At 45.4% G+C, this 24,815-nt stretch overlaps 1 protein-coding gene across 1 annotated transcript in view; it reads right to left on the bottom strand.

Annotated features, from left to right (window-relative positions):
- The window catches only part of LOC141272788 (bactericidal permeability-increasing protein-like), a 78,313-nt gene that overhangs the window by 19,218 nt on the left and 34,280 nt on the right, over nt 1-24,815 (bottom strand). Inside the window, exons 8-12 of the mRNA XM_073683855.1 lie at nt 14,308-14,484; nt 5,829-5,888; nt 5,573-5,740; nt 3,907-3,974; nt 2,723-2,765 (exon numbers count right to left, since the gene is read on the bottom strand). Of these exons, the coding sequence (XP_073539956.1) occupies nt 2,723-2,765; nt 3,907-3,974; nt 5,573-5,740; nt 5,829-5,888; nt 14,308-14,484 (516 nt within the window). The remainder of the gene's footprint in view (nt 1-2,722; nt 2,766-3,906; nt 3,975-5,572; nt 5,741-5,828; nt 5,889-14,307; nt 14,485-24,815) is intronic.

Below are 24,815 nucleotides of genomic sequence, written 5' to 3'. Positions count from 1 at the left end.
AAGTTTTCCTGGACTCTTCTGTTACCATTCATATTATCCGTCTCTTTGATTTGTCATAAATTTTCCTCCTGTGGCCACGTCCAGGGAGGTTGGCTACAGTCCCATAGATCTTAAATTTCTGAATAATATGTGACACTGTAGTCAAAGGAACATAAAGCTGCTTGGAGATGGTCTTATAACCTTTACCTTTAACATGCTTTTCTAAAACTTTCTTTCTAATCTCCCGAGACAACTCTTTCCTTTGCTTCCTCTGGTCCATGTTAAGTGTGGTACACACCATGTCACCAAACCTCACAGTGAGTATCTGTAGCCCTATATACTGGCCCACTGACTGATTACAAGATTGTAGACACCTATGATGCTAATTAGTGGGCACAACTTGATTTAACATGTCCCTTTTGTCACATTATTTTCAGGGGTACCATAATTTCTTTCCAGGCCTATTTCATGAGGTTATTTTTTTTTTAAATTCTGTGGAAGCAGAAAAGCAATGTCTGACTTTCATTTCTTCATTTTCATAGATTTTTAAATTTATTATTACTTTTGTCAGATTCAAGTTATTTCTGTGACCATTGTGGGTTTTTCTTTCATTAAACGAGGGGTACCAACAATTCTGATCACGTGTCTATATAGTATATACAGAGCTCCTGTGTATGTCACTGGTGATCACTGTATTACGTATACACTATATACAGAGCTTCTGTGTATAATGTCACTGGTGACCACTGTATTACCTGTACACTATATACAGAGCTGCTGTTTATAATGTCACTGGTGATCACTGTGTTACCTGTACACTGACACTATATACAGAGCTTCTGTGTATAATATCACTGGTGATCACTGTATTTATTACCTGTACACGAACACTATATACAGAGCTCCTGTGTATAATGTCACTGGTGATCACTGTGTTACCTGTACACTAACACTATATACAGAGCTCCTGTGTATAATGTCGCTGGTGGCAATAACAGTGTTGTTAGTATTGTGGTTTGTATTCATGATCAGTATTGTAGTATTTGGTCACTTTGGGGTGGTAATATGTGGTCTGGTCATGGTGTGGCCGTATTTATTCCTTGTATGTGGTATTATTCGGTCACTTTGTGGTGGTAATATATGATCTAGTCATGGTGTGGTGATATTTGTCCCTTTTGTATGTGATATTATTGGTGTTGATATAGTGAACTGTGTTGTGTATGGCGGTCATTTTGTTCTTGCTGATATTAACTAGGAAAAGATTTTTTTCCATTAGGCCACAGACCCACCATTAGTATTTGGTTAGTATTTTTTCTCAGGAGTCGCTGCCAAAACAAGTAGTGGGTGATAAATGCAGAATTGGTGACTTGTTCCTATTCTACCTTTTCTCTGATTGTTCCTCACCTGGTTTTGGCTCCCACTCCTGAGAAAAAATACTGACCAGATACTGACCAAATGCTGATAGTGAGGCCGTGGCATTAGAGATTAAATACTTGGACCAGAGCGTCAGAGATGCACTTACAGGGGTTCTCCGGTGAAAACAAGTAATCACCTCTGCACAGGATCAGTGATAATATTGATTGGTGGGGGTCTGACTGCTGGGACACAATCGGCAGAATGTGGAGCTTTTCTCCCCATTAGACTGGAGCTCATGTGTGACTCGACCACTGATCCATTCATTCCCTCAGTGGCTGTAAGCGCTGCTCTTTTTTGGAAGCCCCCAAGAGAATGAATGGAGCTGCGGTCAGACGTCCCACCTGTCGCTGCATTTTAAAATGTGGATAAGTGTCCTGTCAGGGATAAAACTTCCCCATTCTTCCGATAGGTGCGTTTTCCAATGTTCGGACCCAAACGATCAATAAGTTATCACCTATCCTGTAGAGCCCATGGATAAGGTGATAACTTATTTTAACCAAAGAAGCCCTTTACTGCAAACTACCGTAATTGTACATCCCAGTTAGTGTCGCACAGTAGATGTGCAGGAGCCGCCAGTCAATTCTCCACTATAACGGGGATAGGGATAACAGATATTTGCATATGGCTGTAGGTGGGCCCCTAGAGTCAGTTCTCCCTGTGGGCCCCAGACACCCCAGTCCGACCCTGTGTGTAACTGTAGTCACGGGAACATCAAGCTGTTTGGAGATGGTCTTATAACCTTTACATTTAACATGCTTATCTATAATTTTCTTTCTAATCTCCTGAGACAACTCTTTCCTTTGCTTCCTCTGGTCCATGTTGAGTGTGGTACACACCATGTCACCAAACAGCACAGTGAGTATCTGTAGCCCTATATACAGGCCCACTGACTGATTACAAGATTGTAGACACCTGTGATGCTAATTAGTGGACACAACTTGATTTAACATGTCCCTTTTGTCACATTATTTTCAGGGGTACCATCATTTCTGTTCAGGTCTATTTCATGAGTTTATTTTTTTTTTTTAATTCTGTGGAAGCAGGGTTGAAAAGCAATGTCTGACTTTCATTTGATAATTTTCATAGATTTTTAATTTATTATTACTTTTTTTCAGATTCAAGTTATTTCTGTGACCATTGTGGGTTTTTCTTTCATTAAATGAGAGGTACCAACAATTTTGACCACGTGTGTATATATGTATATATATATATATATATATATATATATATATTATATGTAATATACTTTTATATATGTATATATACACCATATGTACATCTAAAACAAATCAGCATAAAAAGTAAATACTTGATGATGGGTGCTTACAGAGAAAGGTCCAACATCAGAGTGTTTGAGATCCATTTGTATTCTAGAAACAAAACAAGAAATTTGCGTCAGGATCATTGCTGACAATTAGAATAAAAGCAAAATTGAACAAGGCCAGCCCTAAAGTAATTTTCGGTACTTTAATGTTTTCTAATTCCTGTCCTCACAACCACCATCAAGTTGTGGGCTTAGGGGGATCCGACTAATTAATAAGTAGTCCTGTGCAAAAACCAACTTGCCACCTAACTGTAGTGTTCAACTATATACAGTAAAATATGGAAGGGTGCAAAAGCCACTTTTAAGAGAGTCCTATCAGTCAAAAATAAGTTAATGACTTCATTGCTACCATACTTACTCCGCATCTACACATACTGTCCTCTTCCAGCCGCATTGTAGCACACACTTTCCTATTTATGATCTCCACCAGCATGATGCTTGAGGGGCAGGTTGTGTAGAGGGTAACCTCTCAGATACCCACTTTGGAGAATTTTCAAAAAGCCACCTGCATTGTATTGCAAATTACACAGTTTTGCAATAAAGTATTTGGTCATGTGGATTTTATAGGGACAGAAAACACATTGCAAAAGGGCGGCAATTCACTGTAAGCCACGTGTTTTAAAATATGTTTTTTAAATGTAAAGTGGGTCTCTGATAGGTTACCCTCTGCCACAGTCTGCCCTACATTGACTGCGCTGCTAGTGATCATCAATACAATAGCCTTTGCTAGTGTCTGATATGAACAAGAGTGGATGTGTTGCAATAGGGCAAGTAGCAGGGGTGTTACTGAGTTTTTATTTGTCTGATATGATGCTTTTAAATAAGGTTTCCTGCATTCTACCATTTTTAATTTAACAAGCAAATAAAAACACAAAAAAATTGCAATAAAAACATGAATAAAACATAGAAAAACTGCAGTATGGAATTCATTTTTAATGCCGTAGAAGTGATATAACTTCAGGAATTGCAAGAGATGTTTTCTTTGCAGTCATATCCTTAAACCTGACCTGTCGGGAGTACTGAATTTGAGAACATTACTAAGTCCAATCTCACAATGAACAAAACATTAAGAAATCCACACTCACAATCACCTATAGCTGATGGCTCAGGGTAAGATATGATACCTTATCACTGTCCCATATTAAGCTATTGTATGCATACCCCATTCATCTGAACTCAGTACATACCTGCTAAGCTCTAAATTACCAACAATTCTTCCTGAGTTTACAGTCACTTTTGCCAGAGCAGTGGTCGTCTAATGAAGGAGTATGAAAATCATGCATTAATAATCTCAAAAGTCCATGCCTGATGTAAGAAGTCTCGAAAGCTTGCTTAGTAACATCATTTATTTTATTTTTGGTAGCCATTAAAATGTATCATAAATACAAGATTATTATTTTGTTTTTCCCACTGAGAGCAATCTCAGAAGAGGAATCGTACTTTAGATTACAAGTCAGTAATGTAGACCACCTTCTGGTCAAAGGTCTGGACACAACACAACTGCAGGAGTCTGAACATTCAGGTCTTTCAAGGGGTTGTTCAGTACATACATTTTGATGACCTATCCCTAGGATAGGTCAGCAATATCAGATCAGTGGAGATCCGACACCCAGAAAAACTACATATCAACTGTTCCTAGCTCTGGAGCCAGTTGGATGTTAACAAAGTGGTAAAAACACCGCATTTTTGGTACAATTTTGGAAAGTCATAGTAATAACCTACGACTTGAATGTGATATGTAAATAAACCATTATCATTGATAGCAGAGCTGGAATCATACAATTGATGGCATATTGGATAATGATACAAATATCTACATACTAAAGGGGTGTTCCACACCCTACTTATTAGAAGGGACATTTGACACTTAGATGATCACAAAGTGTCTACCTGCTGAGATCCCAGCAATCAGTTGAAATCTGTCAATGGATGTTTAATTTCCCTGCAGCATTACCACAGGAGAGTTAAAAAATTACACAGTGCCCTTTCCAAGGGAATCTGTCACAAGATTCATGCGGCCAAACCACTGTTGCAGCCAGGTGTATTTTTCCCTGAAACGCACAAGCATGAAATCTGTTAGTTACCTGAAATGGGACAGTGAGTAGCCAGATGGTGACAACACCCGACTAGTCAGGTCTCTTCCTATACTACCAGGATGGCTTCTTCAGGCTCTAAACCGTTTCCCAAACTCAAGTCCTCACGACCCATCAACATGTCATGTTTTCAGGATTCCTCAGCATTGCAGAGGTGATGGAATTATTATTAAGGCATCAGAAATTCCCACAGGTTCTCATATGTGCAATACTATGGAAATCCTGAAAACGTGATCTGTTGGGGGGGAGTGAGGATTGGAGTTTGGGAAACATTGGTCTTAGGTCACATCTTGCTTGATCACAGATCTCATAATAAATTCTCTCCCTCGTCTCGGGTGCATGGTTCCATAAACATGGAATTGGTTTAGGAAGAGATCAATGCTATATTTAAGACTGCAAGGTCGAAACTTGATGGCTTTTAAAGCTGGAGATTGCTGCTTTCATTTAAGTATGTTCTGTAAATAAACGCAAGTTTTATAGTCTGGAATAGAAGTGCTGGACTTCACCTCATCCTTTTCCAGGCTCTGATTCATGCTGCCCGTGGTTCCAATGACAGGTTCCCTTTCAATTAATGGGCTGTTTGTGTAATGCAGAACTAAACCCTCTTTGTAACCACCCTCCAATCTTGTCATGAGAACTGACAATTCCCAAAAAAAGTTTATAAAATGTGTTTTAATAGATTGGACTTGAATTGCCTTTTTACAATCCAAATAATTACATGACTTAACCTGATAATCTAATATTTCAGAACTTAACCTACTAGGTTTAAAAGGAAGACAGGAGCCAGGGAAGAGTTAGGTAAGATGACATAGGCCTGCATGTCTAGTTGTGGTGAAATAGTCACATTTCCTGGCTTGATGTCCAATGATGGAGCTGATGTGGATGAGATCTGAAGTTTCATGAGCATATCTGGATACATCTTTGATAACTGTATAAAAAATAGAGACAAGTCTGAGAATATTGTTGTGTTGAGCCAATGTGTTAAAAAGACATGGATATTTTTAAAAGCACCTTACCTGAGGGATTAGCACCCCAAACGAAGAAGTGTTCAGTCGAATGTTGAATTCCTTAGGAATCTATGATGGAGACAAAGCCTGAACGTTTACTAACATAACTAAAAATAACATAGAAGCAATAGAAAGAAGTTTACTATTGTAATCAAATCTAAGTTTAGTGCTACAGTTGAAACCAGAAGTTTCCATACACTATATAAAAAGACACATAAGCACATTTCTCTCAATATCTGACATGAAATCAGAATAAACCTTTCCCGTTTTAGGTCAATTAGGATTACCATAATTTTTATTATTTACCAAATGCCAGAATAATGAGAGAAAGAGAATGTTTTTATTACTTACTGCAAAGTCAAAAGTTTACATATACTAATATTACTATGCCTTTAAACAATTCTGGACTGCCCATATGATGATGTCATGTGTTTGGAAGCTTCTGATAGTTTTTTTGGCAACATCTGAGATAATTAGAGGCACACCTGTGGATGTATTTTAATGCACACCTGAAACACACTGCTTCTTTGTGTAGCATCATGGGAAAGTCTAAAGAAATCAGCCAAGATATCAGGAAGAGAATTGTGGACTTGCATATCACTCAGGAAGGAGACGGGTTCTGTGTCCCAGAGATGAATGTGCTTCGGTCCGACATGTCCATATCAACCCAAGGACAAAAGCAAAAGATCTTGTGAAGAAGATGGCGGAAGCTGGTAAGATTGCGTCAATATCCACAGTGAAACGAGTACTGTATCAACATGGGCTGAAAGGCCACTCTACCAGGAAGAAGCCATCACTCCAAAAGAAACATAAAAAAGCCAGATTAAAGTTTGCAAATGCACCCAGGAACAATGACCTTCATTTTTGGAGACATGTCCTGCGGTCTGATGAAACTAAAATTGAACTTTTGGGCATAATGACCATTGTTACGTTTGGAGGAAAAAGGGAGAAGCTTGGAAGCCTAAAAACACCATCCCAACTGTGAAACACGGGGGTGGCAGCATCATCTTGTGGGGTTGATTTGCTGCAGGAGGGACTGGTGCACTTCACAAAATAGATGGCATCATGAGAAAAGAAGATTATGTGACATTACTGAAGCAACATCTGAAGACATCAGCCAGGAAGTTAAAGCTTTGGCGGAAATGGGTCTTCCAAATGGACAATGACCCGAAGCATACTGCCAAAATGGTAACAAAGTGGCTTAAGGATAACAAAGTTAATGTTTTGGAGTGGCCATCACAAAGCCCTGATCTCAATCCTATTGAAAATTTATGGGCAAATTTTTAATGTATGTGCTGAAAAGGCAGGTGCGAGCAAGGCGACCCACAAACCTGGATCAGTTACACCAGTTTTGTCAGGAGGCATGGGCCCAAATTCCGACCAACTATTGTGAGAAGCTTGTGGAAGGATATCCCAAACGTTTGATCAAAGTCGTTCAGTTAAAGGGCAATGGTACCAAATACTAATGAAATGTATGTAAACTTTTGACTTTGCAGTGAGTAATAAAAATGCCTTAAAACATTCTCTCTCTCTTTCATTATTCTGGCATTTGGCAAATAATAAAAATTATGGTAATCCTAATTGACCTAAAACCGGAAAGGTTTATTCTGATTTCATGTCAGATATTGAGAAAAACATGCATATGTGTCTTTTCATATAGTGTGTGTAAACTTCTGGTTTCAACTGTATGCACAGTGTATATACTAATATGTCATACATTCCATTGCAGACCTTTATTGGCTAACCAGAAAAAAATATATATATGTAAGCTTTCAGAGCACAGAGGCTCTTTCTTCAGGCAGGATTACAAATGAATTAATAAGACAAATGAAGAAGGCACAACATGGTGAAAATTTAGAAAATGTAACAATTTTCAATTTTTATATACTTAAACCCATTAGTCATGCTGTACAAAATAATCTACAAATAACATTTGCCATATATCTACTTTACATCAGCATAATGTTTGAAAAACATTTTTTTCATTAAAAGTTTATCAGCAATTTCTCATTTTTACAACAAAATTTACAAAACCAATTTTTTAGGCACCATATCACATTTGAAGTGACTTTGAGATGCCTATATGACGGAAAATACCCAAAACCACATTCAAGAAGTTTATAAACCCTTTAGGTGTTTCACAGAAATTAAACCAATGTGGAAGGAAAAAATGAACATTTTAATTTTTCCCACAAAAATGTTCATTTAAATGTTGCATTTATACAAGGGTAATAGTAGAAAATGAGCCATACAAGTTGTTGTGTAATTTCTCCTGAGTATGCCAATACTCCATATGTGGAAAAAGGGAAAGAGAAAAAACTCGACCATAAAGCCCAGGTAACTCAGATAGTGTGAAACATGGTAAATCTTTATTGACGACCAAGTGATAACAGAGGATTACAGAAAAATACCATATAAACCATAAAAACGTATAAAAACAGGGGGTGCACACTCAGGAGAATAAAAAACACATGACTTGTGGGAGTCAAATCATATATAAAGATATCATACTGGTAGATGAGCATCACTGTACACTATAATGAATCACACTACACACTATATAATATATAATGTCCTGTATCCAAAACATACAATCAAATACAGTGCTAGTGCACTTAATTGTGGTTAAGTGTATCATACAAGTAAATATGCATCACTGCACATCGTGTAGTAGAGGACCTGTTTCAGAGACAGATAATCAAGCAAAGTGCTAGTGCATAATTACATGTAAGGTACAAGTCATACGCACTGCTGTTTGTCAATCAAAGACAAATAATGGACACGGGTTTCAGCTATCACCTTCGTCAGGGACGCCATTCAGGAGTGGGAGTCTATAGTATAATGGAGTAAAGTGCTAGTGCATCATCATATATGAGGTACAAGTCATACTCACTGCTATTGATCTATAGACTCCCACTCCTGAATGGCATCCACCCCAATGCACCTTTTGGCTATCGCCTTCGTAAGGCATTGACCCCCTGACGAAGGCGATAGCCGAAACGCGCGTCCATTATATGTCTTAGATTGAAAAACAGCAGTGTGCATGACTTGTACTTTACATGTAATGATGCACTAGCACCTTACTTGACTATATGTTTCTGAAACAGGTCAGCTACTACACAATGTGCAGTGATGCACATTTGCTTGTATGATACACTTAGCCACAATTTGATGCACTAGCACTTTATTTGATTCTATGTTTTGGATACAGGACATAATGTATTATATAGTGTGTAGTGGGATTCATTATAGTGTACAGTGACGCTCATCTACCAGTATGATCTCTTTATATACGATTTGACTCCCACAAGTCATATGTTTTTTATTCTCCTAAGTGTACTCCCCTTATTTTTATACGTTTTCATGGTTTATATGGTATTTTTCTGTAATCTTGTTTTGGTCGTCAATAAAGAGTTACCATATTTCACACTATGTGAGTTATCTGAGCTTTATGGTTCAGTTTTTTCTTTCCTTTTTTCTGCTATTAATTATCGACTATCCGGTTCTTTTTTCATATGGTCCGATTTATATTGATTTATTACTTAAAACGACATAGTTGCTAATTACTGTATATCTTCAGTTATATTTTACACATATATCCATAATTTTTCCCTCGTCCTTTTATCTCCATATGTGGAGCAAAGCTACTGTTTGGGTGCATGGCATGGCTTGGAACGTAAGGAGTGCCATTTGACTTTTGGAATGGAAAATTGGCCTGAATAGATAGTGGACGCTATGTCATGCTTGCAATGCCCCTGATGTGCCTAAACAATGAAAACCCCACACAAGTGATGCCATTTTGGAAACTATATCCATCAAGGAACTTATCTAGAGGTGTAGTGATGGGATTTTACAACGTTGAGCTGTGAAAATGAAAAAAATTATTTTTCCCACAAAAATGTTGCTTCAACCCCAAATTTTTCATTTTCACAAGGATAACAGGATAAAATGGACCATACGATTTGTTAAACAATTTTTCCTGAGTACGCTGGTACCCCATATGTGGGAAAAACTACTATTTGGGCACACGGCAGAGCTCGGAAGGGGAGGAGCACCAATTGAATTCTGGAGCGCATTTTTGTCTGAAATAGATTGCGGATGCCATGTCATATTTGAAGAGCCCCTGACATGCCAAACAGCAGAAACCCCCACAAGTGACCCCATTTTGGAAACTACACCTCTTGAAGAATTCATGTAGGGGTGTAGTGAGCATTTTTAACCTCAGGCGATTCACAGATTTGTATAAAATTGGGCTGAGTCACTGGAAAATTACCATTTTTCTCAATAAAATCATGCTTTGTCCCCAAATTTTCAATAGGAGAAAATGAACAGTACAATTTGTTACGCAATTTCTTCTGAGTGCGCCATTACCCCATATGAGGTCAAAAACTACTTTTCAGGCACAGTGCAAAGCTCATAAGGGAAGGAGCATCATATTGTAGTGCAGATTTTGCTGGAATGGTTTGAAGGTGCCATGTCACATTGGCAGAGCCCCCAAGGTGCCAGAACAGCAAAAACTCCCATAAGTGACCCCATTTTTTTGTCACAGAAATTTAGTTCTAGCCCCAGAGTTTACATTTTCACATAGGGAAATGGGTAAAAATGGCACCAAAATTTGTCAAACAATTTCAACTGAACGTGGCAATACCTCATATGTGGCTGTACTGTTTAGCATATGGCGAGACTCTGAACGGAAGGTGCTTCTGGAGACATGGACCTCATAAATTAAGCGGGCTCTCAGTCTCATCAATACAGAGATGGCAAACATATGGACATTAAATGTGGTTGAGGCACACTGTGGGCTCAGAAGAGAGGGGCCATTTGGATTTGAGAGCACAGCATTTACTGGTTTTCTTTTGGGGGGCGAGGAACCATAGCGCTCTTCCAGAGCCTTTGTGCCATCAGTAACGTGGAAGCCCCCTATATTTTCATTGACAGATGACAGACCTGAGTGGGATCTTGCCTTTGTTGTGGATTGAGTTGAATCTTTTGTTGGGAACATTTTACGTAACATTTTAGATCACATTTATCCTCTGTTCTATGCTGAGCACTTACATCGGAGTTTTCATCTATATCTCCAAATAACGTGATTAAGATGAAACCCGTGAGAGATTCATTCACTATAATAAGGCAGCAGAGTTACTCTGGACTCCATCTGAGTTCTATTCAGTGGTGTCTTCCTTTTCAGAGGTGCACAAAACTGTGGTCGATCGCACTTTTATGCACGCCTAAAAAGACGGACACTGCTGGATCAAAGGCCAGACAGAGTCCACAGTGTCTGCATCTGCCTCACTATAGGGGATCTTCCATCAGGGATTCCGTCTGAATCACGTACTTCAGAGATTTACACGGAAACCCCGGTGTAAGCGCTCAGCGCAAGATAAATGTGAGCCGAGCCTTACTGCGATCTTTGTGAGCCAGAATGAAGAAATCAACAGCAGGTCAAGAATTGTTTTTATTTATTTTTTACGCTGTTCTTTGTGCGGTGTAAGTGATTAGACAACTTTATTCTGCAGGCCCTTGCGATTACAGCGATGCCAGATTCATATCGGGTTTTTATGATTGACAGCTGTCACACACTAAAAGACACTTTTTATTCAAAACAAAGTTTTTGCATCGCCATATTTTGAGAGCTATAATTTTTCAATATTTCTGCCGACAGAGTCAAGTGAGGGCTTGTTTTTCGCGGGATGAGTTGACATTTTTATTGCTACCATTTTCAGTCACATACCATTTTTTGATCGCTTTTTATTCTGATTTTTTGGGGGTAGATTGAAGAAAAAATAGCATTTCAGGAATTTATTTTTTTTAAGCTGTTCATCATGTGGGAAAAGTGATAACACAGCTTTATTCTTTGTGTCAGTATGATAACAGCAATACCCCATTTACCGTAGATCATTGTTTTATGTTTTGCAGCTTTTACACAATAAAAACAATTTTATAAAAAAAAATTGTTTTTGCATCGGTTTGTTGTCAGAGCTATAACTTTTTTAATTTTCCGCTTAGAGAGCTGTATTGCGGCTTGTTTTTTGCAAGACAAGATGACATTTTCAGAGATACCATTTTTATTTACATTTGACATTTTGATTGCGTATTATTCCACTTTTTGTTTGGCATTATGAGGAAAAAGCATCTTATTTGGCCACTTTTTTTTTACGGTGCTCACTAAAGGGGTAAACTAGTAAGACAGTTTTATAGATCGGGTCGCTCCAGATGCGGCAATACCAAATATGTATACTTTATTTGTTTATTTCTGTTTTCCATAAATATATGTATTTATTGGATTAATATTTTTCCTTTTTTTTGTTCTTTATTTTGTGATTTTTTTTAAATATTTTTACAATTTTTAAACTTTTTTTTTTAGTTTTTTTTTTTACCTAGTCCTAGTATGGGACATCAACTTTCCCTGCTGTGATCCCTGATTTAATACTCTGCAATGCTTTTGCATTGCAGGGTGTTAGATCTGTGCATCGCATACAGGGAGGAGGCGTGTCAGGTCCTGCTCTGAGCTGGAACTTACAGGCCACCGTGCCTGGTTGACCCCGCGACCATCTTTCGGCCCGGGGTCACCATAGAGACCATCGGCAAAACGCAAAAGACAGTGGCATCAGAGGAGTTCAAAGCCCGCTAGGAGTGAGCACGCGCGATCGTCACATCATACAGCTGTTGTGAAGGGGTTAAAATCATATAAAATAAGACCTTTCCAAAAACCATCATCTAGTAAAATCTCTCCAAAAACCATAAGAACCAGATTTTTTTTATGACAGGTTTTCAATTCCCTCATATTCTATATATTTTTTGAGAGGAACTCTAATGTGGCTTCTACAATCGTTTAAACCTTGTAACACTTCAATTCATCACTACAAGATTTATGTATATCCCACAGATAAACTGATTATTAAAGGGGTTCTCAACTTTCTCTTTACTTTAACAAGTGTCCTGAGGACATGATTTTGTGTCACTGGCATAGTTCTCCTACAACACTTGTTAGTATAGCCTTCCTCACAGACTGCAGATTTCTCCGGTTCCCAACATGGCAGGTGATAGAGGAGCATGTATAGCAACAGAAAAATTACCACTTTAAAAATTAGTAAATCTTTATTAGACAGACTCTAAAAGGTGTACTCTAGATGTTATACTTCTGAATCACAGCCATTTTTGTTTAGTCTTGTTTTGCTGGATAAATGTGTGGTTTCTTTACCCTCATGCAGCACATCATTTTCAATACACACATATTTAAGGCAGCTACCTTAGGGGTAGCACACGCTCCTCATCTGGCTTTCCTCTGCATCCCCCTATATAGGACTGAAAACTTACCTCCTGGCCTCTTGATGAACCTGATATCTCACAGGGAAAACACATCGGTAATATGGTTTTGTAAAATTTACTCCATTTTGTAAAAATGTACTCCATTTTATACTATGGAGGTATTTTCGATCTATGCCCGTATACTTTATGCTGTCCTGTTTGTTATTCCCATATTTGTTATCAATAGGCTAAGAAATTATTTATTATTTTGCCTTTTCTAGCCTTAAGGTGCCTTAATAGGGAATAATAGGGCTTAGACTACGTTGAGCTGGCGCGCCATTACAGAATTTTAGGGTTCCAATCTCACCTGCTCAGATAGGGGCTACTAAGTATTAGGGTCTTACAGGGATACTGTAGGTGCCCTTTCTCCTTCCTACAGTATTGTTTTTTGAGGGGATCCTCTTGTGCCCCCTCCTTATACTGTATGTATAGTTTAGTGGTGTTGTATCGGTGTTTTTTAATGAGTCTATCCAATAAAGTTGTATTAATTTTTAAAGTGGTAATTTTTCTGTTGCTATATATATTTTTAGATATCATTTATCCTATTTTTTTCTGTGATTTTTTGTTTAAATAGGAGGAGCATGTGAAATCACCATCCACCAAATGAAAAACAGCTTTCTTATGTGCAGTGTTTTTCAATTGGAGGACAAGTCCCATGGTCCTCCATAGAACTGAGCAGTCTGTGAGGAAGTAAACATTAACAAGTGCAGAAGGTCACCCTGCAATAATACCAGAGGGTGCCACAAAATCATGTCCCCATAACATTTCTTAAAGGTATTATCCTAATAAATGTATAGTTTATCTAGTGTAGAGGATATAAGTGTATGGTTGAGGTCCAACAGCTGGAAACCCCAGAAATCCAAAGTCACATGTATGGAGTAGTAGAGAGCATGTGTGATCACTGCCCTATTCACTTCTGTAGGATTAATGAAATGGCTATTTATGTTAGTTCATAAATATGAATGGAACACCACAGCTCCATTTACACAGGAAAATTTGGGACCCTATTCTTGGGATTACTGGTAGTTGGACCACTAATCCCACACATAAATGTATTTAGTGATGAGCAGACAGAATAGGCCAATGTTTGGCTGCCGCTCGCAGTTCCTCAGAAGGGTTTACCCTTTGACCCCTCCTGGACCACCAGCTTCTATATAAATTTATGTTGCCCTGGACGTACCATGCTGTCAGTGACATTGAAGACGAGTTTTCCAGCAGAAAAATATACAAAACCAGCCGTGTTAAACAAATAATCCGAGACTCCAAAGTAAACCATGAGGCTGTGGTCAGCAGGTAAGGTCAGGGTCGGTGGCGAGAAAGGAGGAGGAGTGCGATGGGACAACTCAAAAAATTCCCCCTGTGGAGACATAGAGTAAGGTTACTTGGTCACGGAATAGGAGTATGTGCACATGAAAACTAATTTACTTATGTACATAACATAGATGCATTGATTGGTTATTAATGTTCTGTACATTACTGTTTTCTCTGAAAATGTGCTCTCTCCTAAATGGAAAGAAAACTATCTAGCTAATGCCACCCATGTACAGTTGTGCTCAAAAGTTTACATACCCTGGCAGAATTTTTCCTTCCTTGACCTTGTTTCAGAGAATATGAATGATAACAAAAAAACTTTTTCTCCACTCATGGTTATTGGTTGGGAGAAGTCAGGAGACTGAGGTCAGGAGACTGAAATGGCCACTCCAGAACCTTCACTTTGTTCTGCTGTAGCCTATGACAGGTCGACTTGGCCTTGTGTTTTGGATCGTTGTCATGTTGGAACGTCCAAGTACGTCCCATGCGCAGCTTTAGGGCTGATGAGTGCAAATTTGCCTCCAGTATTTGCTGATAATGTGCTGCATTCATCTTTCCTTCAACTTTTACCAAGTTTCCTGTGCCTTTGTAGCTCACACATCCCAAAACCATCAGCGATCCACATCCGTGCTTTACAGTAGGAATGGTGTTCCTTTCATCATAAGCCTTGTCGATCTTTCTCCAAATTTAACACTTATGGTTGTGGCCAAAAAGTTCAATTTTGGTCTCATCACTCCAAAATAGCTTGTTCCAGAAGTTTTGAAGCTTGTCTCTGTGCTGTTTGGAGTATTGTAGGTGAGATACTGTTACACACACGCCTGGACTGACTGGCGTGAGCGTGGTTAGTGATCCCACTGGACCATGAACCGAGGAGTGCCTGGAGGGGCGTGACTAAGTATCAACTCACGGCGGCTCAGTCGACTCCGTGAACCAGGGAGGAACTGAGCAGAGGGACCAGGTGCTACTCCAGGTCAGACCCCAGTCACAGCTGTTGACCCACACCGGGGAATGCAGGAACAGGCAGGTTAGGCTGGCATAAAGACAGGTGGGTACTGGCAGGCACGGCTGGTATGCAGACAGGTGGGTACTGGCAGGCAGGAACGCAGGCAGGATAGGGACCAGTACAGACTGGGATACAGGAACAGAGCCGCAGGTGCAGTAGACAAGCAGAGCAGAGCAAAACCCGCAGGTGCGGTAGACAAGCAGAGCAGAGCAAAACCCGCATGTGCGGTAGACAAGCAGAGCAGAGCCAAACCTGCAGGTGCAGTAGACAAGCAGAGCAAAGCAAAACCCACAGGTGTGGTAGACAAGCAGAGCAGAGCAAAACCCGCAGGTGCGGTAAACAAGCAGAGCAAACCTGCCAATGCGGTAGACAAGCAGAGCAGAGCAAAACAAGAGGTGCGGTAGACAAGCAGAGCAGAGCAAAACCCGCAGGTGCGGTAGACAAGCAGAGCAGAGCAAAACCCACAAGTGTGGTAGACAAGCAGAGCAGAGCAAATGCACACAAGGTACTTACAATGAAGTAGCGAGTGGACACTAAACTCACAAACAGAAGTACAGAGACAAAGAGTTGAAGTTAGGTGCAGGTTCAGACACTGCAGAAAAAGGGAAGATATGAACATAGAGACTGTGATGAAAGCCGGCCGGTGGGTGCAGCTCTCTGGCGCCCCCTTACCTCTCAGGTCAGTCAAGGTACTGCACCTAGAGAAAGTAGTGCCAGGAAGCTGCAACCAGCGCAGGGAACACGGTAGTGTGTTATCCCTTCAACGTCACTAAACCGTAACGTCACTACACAGCACAACTCGCTAGCGCCCTCTTAGCCTCAGGTCAGTCAAGGAACTGCACCTAGGATAAGCGGTCGCCAGGGAGACTGTCCTGTAACCTACTGGGTATCGGGGCCCTCTGTAGTGAGGGCGGTATATATATCTTCCTTGGCCGCGCCAGGAATATATATATCTGAACCTCCGACCGTCACTACCAGCCTTCCCCAATCCCCAGTTGGTATGCTGCCACCAGTCCCTATTTTAGATATACGCCCAGTCCGTGAATGGGCCTATATCGGGTCAGGAACCAACCCTGGGTAGCGTTTTTGGCTTGAGCCGAGCTCACACGGACGTGCGTTCGTTATGCAGAATAAAAGGCAGGCCCACAATTACTTGAGGTAATTGATTATAATAATACACTAGATACACGATATACAACTAAATATACACAGGTATAAGGTCAGGCTAAACTATACAACAATGGAATACAACACACAGAATCACCACAGCATATCAGTTACCGGTTTCTTGATTTTCTTGTGACGCAGGGAGAGGATTCTGCGGTCGCAGGCACGGTTCTTTGTTACAGGCTGAGGCCTACCACCGCATGGTCAAACTGCTCCTCCCCTTGGTGGCCTCAGCTGGTGCTCAGATGTTCAGCACACCACTCTTGGGTCAAGACTGACTTGTCTCTTGTCTGTCCTGCTATCTTACCTGCCCCGTCCCGCCCACTGCTGGTGAGGTCAGCTGGCTCAGTCTCCACCCTCAGGTCTAACTTCGATCAGAAGCCCAAATTCTATGGAACCCAATAACTTCTTCTGGGATGGTCTCATGATACCCCCAGGGGTTCCCATGGATTCGGGCCGCCGTAACCGACCTTTTGATATCAATTATGATACCATACGGTCCTCAGGAATGGCTCCGCGCTATATCTTGGCTTCCAGAGCACGTACAAACGTCTACCGCGGAGGCTTGTGTGCGCAATGGCTCCGGGACGCCGTGATATTTTTTTATTGGCCCATCCCATGCAACATGCGTGTACTTTTCATGTTTCTATATCTTATGCCTCCATGCTTGTGACAGACAAAGAAACTAGTCCTATGGGACAAATGGTCAGGTACAGATAGACGAAGCACCCCCCCCTGCTGGCTGTGTTTCCTCTCGAAGTCTTTGAAGCTCCTAGCATTCAAGTGTTAAGTAGGCTTCTTATCTTACAGGAGCCTGGATGGGGGGAAACTATCTAGTTGACGTTTTAACAGAAGGTCCCAAGGGTGGGGGCTGCTGAAGTGTGGCCATCCCTGGATATGATTTATCATTACCAAGATGGCGGCTACAGGTTCATCACACCTCCCCCTATACGAGGGCGCGAGGGGGTAGCACATTCCTGTGTTCCCCCGTGCGTCCTTCTGCACCCTCCCCTTGCCGGGATAACCCGTCAGCGTTACCGTGGTCACGGCCTCTTCTGTGGCGAATGGAGAAGTGGTACTGCTGGAGAGCGAGGCTCCAGCGTAGCAACCTGCCATTCGACCCAGAGACCGTGTGTAACCAGCTGAGGGGGTTGTGGTCCGTCTCCACGGTGAAATGGCTCCCGTACAAGTAGGGCTGCAGACGCTGCAGGGCCCATACAATTGCCAGGCATTCTTTTTCCACCGTGGAGTAAGCCACCTCCCGGGGCAGTAGCTTCCTGCTCAGGTACAAGACAGGATGTTCCTGGCCTGTCGTGTTGACCTGACTTAGCACAGCACCGAGGCCAAAGTCACTGGCGTCGGTCTGTACCACAAACGGCCGGTCGAAGTCGGCAGCTTGCAGTACAGGGGAGCTACTTAGGGCGGCCTTGAGTGCCCCGAAAGCTGTCTCGCAGGCGACTGTCCAGTCGACTGCGACGGGCAGCTTCTTCTTGGTGAGGTCCGTCAGGGGCTTGGCCAGGGTGCTATAGTGTGGGACGAACCTCCTATAGTACCCGGCGGTCCCCAAGAAGGACATCACCTGCTTTTTGGTCCTAGGAGTGGGCCAGGATGCGATGGCATCCACTTTCCCCGGTTCTGGCTTCAGAACCCCCCCGCCTACCCGGTGACCCAGGTAGAGGACCTCACTCATGCCCAGCTGGCACTTTTCCGGCTTGATGGTCAAGCCTGCCCGGTGGATCCGACCGAGCACCTGCCGCAGGTGCTCTAGGTGATCCTCCCAAGTGGGACTGAAGACTGCAATATCGTCCAAGTACGCAGCCGCGTACCCTTCAAGTCCCTCAAGCAGCGTATTGACCATCCGCTGAAAAGTGGCAGGGGCATTCTTCATGCCGAATGGCATCACTGTGGACTCGTACAGTCCAAAAGGGGTGATAAAGGCAGAGCGTTCCCTTGCCGCGGGGGTCAGAGGAATCTGCCAGTACCCCCGGCTCAGATCCATGATGGTCAGGTACTTAGCCCCGGCCATCCGATCGAGCAGGTCATCGATGCGTGGTATGGGGAACGCATCGGTGGCCGTTACAGCGTTGAGCCCCCGGTAGTCCACGCAGAACCGTGTAGTTCGGTCCTTCTTTGGTACGAGGACTACAGGCGAGGCCCACGCGCTGCTGGATGCCTGGATCACCCCCAGCTTCAGCATCTCGTCTATCTCTTGGCGCATGTTTCCCTGCACCTCGAAAGAGACCCGATATGCTGAACGCCGGATCGGCGGGTGATCGCCAGTGTCCACGTCGTGGACAGCCATCTCAGTCCTTCCGGGCAGGCTGCTGAACAGCCCCCGGAAGGGGTGCAGGGTGGTCCCCAGCTGGGACCGTTGGTCCTCCGTGAGCTGGTGGCCAACCCCCACATCCTCGATGGACCCACCCGCCTTGGCTTGGGTGAGCAGATCCAGGAGGGTTTCTACCTCTCCTTCCTCGGGAAGGTTGCACACTGGGTGGGCAGTCGCTTCCCGCTCATGATGAGCCTTCATCATGTTCACGTGGAAGGCCTTCCTCCTTCCACGGGCGTGATCCAGGGTGACCAGATAGGTGACGGCATTGAGTTTCTGGTGCACGAAGTAGGGACCTTCCCAGGCTGCCTGAAGCTTGTTCTGTGGTACGGGGACCAGTACCCACACCTTTTGACCCACCTGGTAGGTCCTCTCACAAGCATTCTGGTCGTACCACCGCTTCTGGTCGGCCTGGGCCTGGGCCATATTGTCCTGCACCAGCTTTGCCAAGGCCATCATCCTGTCCCGGTGGCGCACGACATACTCGATGACCGACACCTCGGGGGTGGCCAAATCCCCTTCCCATGCTTCCTTCACCAGAGCCAGGGGGCCCCGTACCCGTCGCCCGTACAGGAGCTCAAAGGGGGAGAACCCCGTTGAGGCCTGCGGAACCTCCCGGTAAGCAAATAGGAGGTGTGGGAGGTAACGCTCCCAGTCTCTCCCGTGGGAGTCGACCAACATCTTAAGCATCTGCTTTAAGGTGCCATTGAACCGCTCACACAGGCCATTAGTCTGTGGGTGATACGGGCTGGCCACCAGATGTTGCACCTGCATTTGCTTACAGAGGGACTCCATCAGCCGCGACATGAACTGGGTCCCTCGGTCGGTGAGCATTTCCTGGGGGAAACCCACTCTGGAGAAGATCTCCAGTAAGGCGGTAGCCACCTTGTCGGCCCGAATGGACGACAAAGCTACCGCTTCCGGGTACCGGGTGGCATAGTCCACTACCGTGAGTATGAAGCATTTCCCGGAGTGGCTGGGAGTGGACAGAGGTCCAATAAGATCCACAGCGACCCTCGAGAAAGGCTCTTCGATGATTGGCAGAGTTACCAGTGGGGCTTTGGGGCGCGGCCCCGCCTTCCCCACCCTCTGACAGGTGTCACACGAACGGCAGTAGGCACCCACCGCGGCTCCCATCCCAGGCCAGTAGAAATGCTGAGCTATCCTGGCCTTGGTTTTAGCGATCCCTAGGGGTCCGGCCATCGGAATCTCGTGTGCGATCCGCAACAATTCCGCCCTGAACGGATAGGGTACCACTAACTGTCGGTCCCTGGGCCACGCCTCCGGTGAACCCTGCTGGACCGTTACCCGGTACAGCCGTCCCTGGTCCCAGACCACCCGCTCGCAGTCTGACTCCATGGGAGGCTGTGCCGCCTGTTCCTTGAGAGCTTTCAGGCTGTCGTCTGCTTCCAACGCAGCCTGAAATTCCTGACTTGATGTGGCCAGAATCGACGAAACTGCCACATCCTCTGTCAGCCCCTCCGGGCATGTCACCTGGCCGCTGTCTGACCCGGCAGACACTTGGTCAGAAGTGGGGAAGCCGTCGGACCTCTGCAAGGCTCCTTGGGCTCCGGCGCTCCCACTCCTGGTGACAGCGGCTATGACCGCTGTGACCGTGGGTAGTGCCTGCTTCCCCTCTGTTTCTGACCAAGCCGCCCGATCAGGCAGGCTTCCTAGGCCTTTGGACATCTCGGATGTGGGGAACTCCTGCCCTGGGGTCTTACCTGGCGGCTCCTCTCTTGGGACACCCCCACCTCCCATGGCCTGTTCCTCCCCCTGCAGTGGGCCTATACTCAGCAGCCTGGATACCCCTGGGAGCCCTACACTGCCGGTAGCTGCCCCCCTCTCCATCCCTGAGCTTCCCTCTACAGAATCCTGCCCGCCCCCTCCCTCACCGGAGGACAAGAGGTCACGGCACGCCGGCTGAGCACCTCTGCGGGCATCCCCACACTCCCCACCTGCTTTCACTAACCCTGTTTGTGTTGTGTCTGTGCAGGTGTTACCCTCAGGTTTCACTCCCTCCTCCTCAGCAGGACACACACTACATACAACATGGTTGGCATTAGCAGCAGACAAATCAATACACTCTTGGGGGGCCGAACTTGGGGGTTCAGAGGGTACATACTGCGATACTAGACGCCCCAAGTCGGTCCCTAATAAAACATTTGCGGGAATATTTGGCGTTACTCCCACCTCCCGCATCCCCCTTCCGGCACCCCAGTCCAAATACACCATGGCAACGGGAAGTGCCGGCTCCACGCCTCCAACCCCGGAGACGGAAAGAGTCTTTCCTGGTACCAAGTCCTGGGGGGACACCACCTCAGGCCGTACCAGTGTTCGTTCAGCGCCCGTGTCCCGCAGTCCCATGACCGCAGAACGGCCTATGGTGACGGGTTGGATGTTGTCCAGGGACCTACCACCACCCCCTCCCACACACAAAACATTGGGCGCTCTCTGGGACTGGGATGGGGTCTTTTGGCGCTGGGGACACTCAGCCCTAAAGTGTCCTGGTTTGTTGCATAGATGACAACGTCTTACGTCTGGTCCTTGCCTGGAGAGGGCAACAGGGGGATACACCCCTTGTGTTCTAGGGGCCGGGGAAACAGGGGCATGACTGGGCTTACCCCCTCTCCAGGTGCTGCTGGCAGACTTCTTCAGCTCAGGCGCCCTGTTATTGGCATACTCGTCTGCCAGGGCGGCTGTAGCAGAAGCCCCTGTTGGTTTTCGGTCACGGAGGAACTGTCGGAGGTCCTCTGGGCAGTTCCACAAGAACTGCTCCGTGACGAACAGTTCCTGGACCTCCTGGCGGGTAGTAAGCGCTAGACCCGAGGTCCAGTGCTCTGCGGCTCTCAACAGCGCCCGCATATGATCGGTCCAGGTGTCCTTGGGGCCACGCAGCAGGCTCCGGAACTTCTGGCGGTACGACTCGGGAGTGAGGTTGTACTGCCGGATCAGGGCCCGCTTGATGCAGTCGTAGTTCTGTACCTCCCCGGCAGGTAAGTCCCCCAAGGCATCCAGGGACTTACCCCTCAAACGGGGGGTCAGGTATCTGGCCCACTGATCCCGGGCCAGATGGTGCTGAAGACAGGTCCGTTCAAATGCCACCAGAAAGGAGTCCAGGTCCCCATCCTTCTCCAGTAGAGGGAAGTCCTCAGCTCGGACTTTGGACGACTTGGTCTCCTGATGGGTTGGTTGCTCTAGCGGAAGCCCCCGCTGGGCCAGGTCCAGTTGGTGCTGGCGCTCCGCAGCTCGCTCTGCACGCTCCGCAACCTCCCGGCGCTCTGCAGCTTCACGCTCCGCAGCCTCCCGGCGCTCTGCAGCTTCACGCTCCGCAGCCCGCTCCGCAGCCCGCTCCGCAGCCCGCTCTGCACGCTCCTCCTCCGCTGCCTTCTCTGATGCTGCCAGGAGGGTTTTGTAGACGGCATCGCCATGAGACTGGAGACTTGCCATAGCCGCTTGTAAAAGGGCTTGTGATCTGGACAGGCTGGGCTGGGTAGGTGGTGGGCAGCCCACTGCGGGACCGTATACTGGGGACTGGCTCCCTGAGGTGCCCGGGCTGGACTCCTCCTCGCCATGAGTAACAATGTCCTCCCCTCCTGCCACACGGACCGTAGCATTAGCCTCTTGCAGGGTCTTGCTCCTGGTGCCGTCTGCCATCTTGGTAACCGACACCGCTGCAACCCTGAGTTTGCACACACCTTGTTATACTTTTAGCCTGACCGTCTAACGTTGGGCTGACCTTAAGACTCCAGCAGTGGAAGTTACCACTGGCAGTCTTTAGTGCCTGGGAGTAGGGGTCCCACAACACTATTATTCTGCAATCCCACCGCTCTGCCACCAATGTGATGAAAGCCGGCCGGTGGGTGCAGCTCTCTGGCGCCCCCTTACCTCTCAGGTCAGTCAAGGTACTGCACCTAGAGAAAGTAGTGCCAGGAAGCTGCAACCAGCGCAGGGAACACGGTAGTGTGTTATCCCTTCAACGTCACTAAACCGTAACGTCACTACACAGCACAACTCGCTAGCGCCCTCTTAGCCTCAGGTCAGTCAAGGAACTGCACCTAGGATAAGCGGTCGCCAGGGAGACTGTCCTGTAACCTACTGGGTATCGGGGCCCTCTGTAGTGAGGGCGGTATATATATCTTCCTTGGCCGCGCCAGGAATATATATATCTGAACCTCCGACCGTCACTACCAGCCTTCCCCAATCCCCAGTTGGTATGCTGCCACCAGTCCCTATTTTAGATATACGCCCAGTCCGTGAATGGGCCTATATCGGGTCAGGAACCAACCCTGGGTAGCGTTTTTGGCTTGAGCCGAGCTCACACGGACGTGCGTTCGTTATGCAGAATAAAAGGCAGGCCCACAATTACTTGAGGTAATTGATTATAATAATACACTAGATACACGATATACAACTAAATATACACAGGTATAAGGTCAGGCTAAACTATACAACAATGGAATACAACACACAGAATCACCACAGCATATCAGTTACCGGTTTCTTGATTTTCTTGTGACGCAGGGAGAGGATTCTGCGGTCGCAGGCACGGTTCTTTGTTACAGGCTGAGGCCTACCACCGCATGGTCAAACTGCTCCTCCCCTTGGTGGCCTCAGCTGGTGCTCAGATGTTCAGCACACCACTCTTGGGTCAAGACTGACTTGTCTCTTGTCTGTCCTGCTATCTTACCTGCCCCGTCCCGCCCACTGCTGGTGAGGTCAGCTGGCTCAGTCTCCACCCTCAGGTCTAACTTCGATCAGAAGCCCAAATTCTATGGAACCCAATAACTTCTTCTGGGATGGTCTCATGATACCCCCAGGGGTTCCCATGGATTCGGGCCGCCGTAACCGACCTTTTGATATCAATTATGATACCATACGGTCCTCAGGAATGGCTCCGCGCTATATCTTGGCTTCCAGAGCACGTACAAACGTCTACCGCGGAGGCTTGTGTGCGCAATGGCTCCGGGACGCCGTGATATTTTTTTATTGGCCCATCCCATGCAACATGCGTGTACTTTTCATGTTTCTATATCTTATGCCTCCATGCTTGTGACAGACAAAGAAACTAGTCCTATGGGACAAATGGTCAGGTACAGATAGACGAAGCACCCCCCCCCTGCTGGCTGTGTTTCCTCTCGAAGTCTTTGAAGCTCCTAGCATTCAAGTGTTAAGTAGGCTTCTTATCTTACAGGAGCCTGGATGGGGGGAAACTATCTAGTTGACGTTTTAACAGAAGGTCCCAAGGGTGGGGGCTGCTGAAGTGTGGCCATCCCTGGATATGATTTATCATTACCAAGATGGCGGCTACAGGTTCATCACAGAGACAAACAAGTAACGGGCTAGGACACTATTCAGACAGGAACTGAACCAGGAACAAGATACAGGAACGAGCCTGGGAACTCAGCCCCCAGGGTGGCGGAAACAGACTAGAAGTCACAGATACAGGTAACGGGCCTGGGGATACAGCCCCCAGGGTGGTGGAACAGACTAAAAGTCACAGATACAGGTAACAGGCCTGGGTATACAGCCCCCAGGGTGGCAGAGACAGACAAGATACAGGACAGGACCTGGCAACTCAGTTGCACAGAACATACAGAAAGAAAGTGTTGCACAGGCACCTCCTACTGGTTGGAGGGGGTTTAACTATCCAGTGACTCACAGCAATAGGCTGGGGACGCATTAGGACTGTGCACAGTAACTATAAGATATAGGCAGTAACCGCGCTGCCGCCCTAAGCAATCAGACAAGAGACATGCACACAGCAGGTACTGGAGCAAAGTGTGCAGCCTGGACTGATAGGTAAGATGGCGGTCTTGCATGGTGGGAGGTGGTAAGCCATGCCAGCACTCCGCCAGGGATGTTACAGATACCTTGTGGC

The sequence above is a fragment of the Phyllobates terribilis genome, unplaced genomic scaffold (assembly GCF_046119375.1).
Source record: "Phyllobates terribilis strain yellow unplaced genomic scaffold, ASM4611937v1 Scaffold_5__5_contigs__length_657084704, whole genome shotgun sequence".
In the NCBI taxonomy this organism is placed as follows: Eukaryota; Metazoa; Chordata; class Amphibia; order Anura; family Dendrobatidae; genus Phyllobates; species Phyllobates terribilis.
This window is presented reverse-complemented; position numbering and strand designations above follow the sequence as displayed.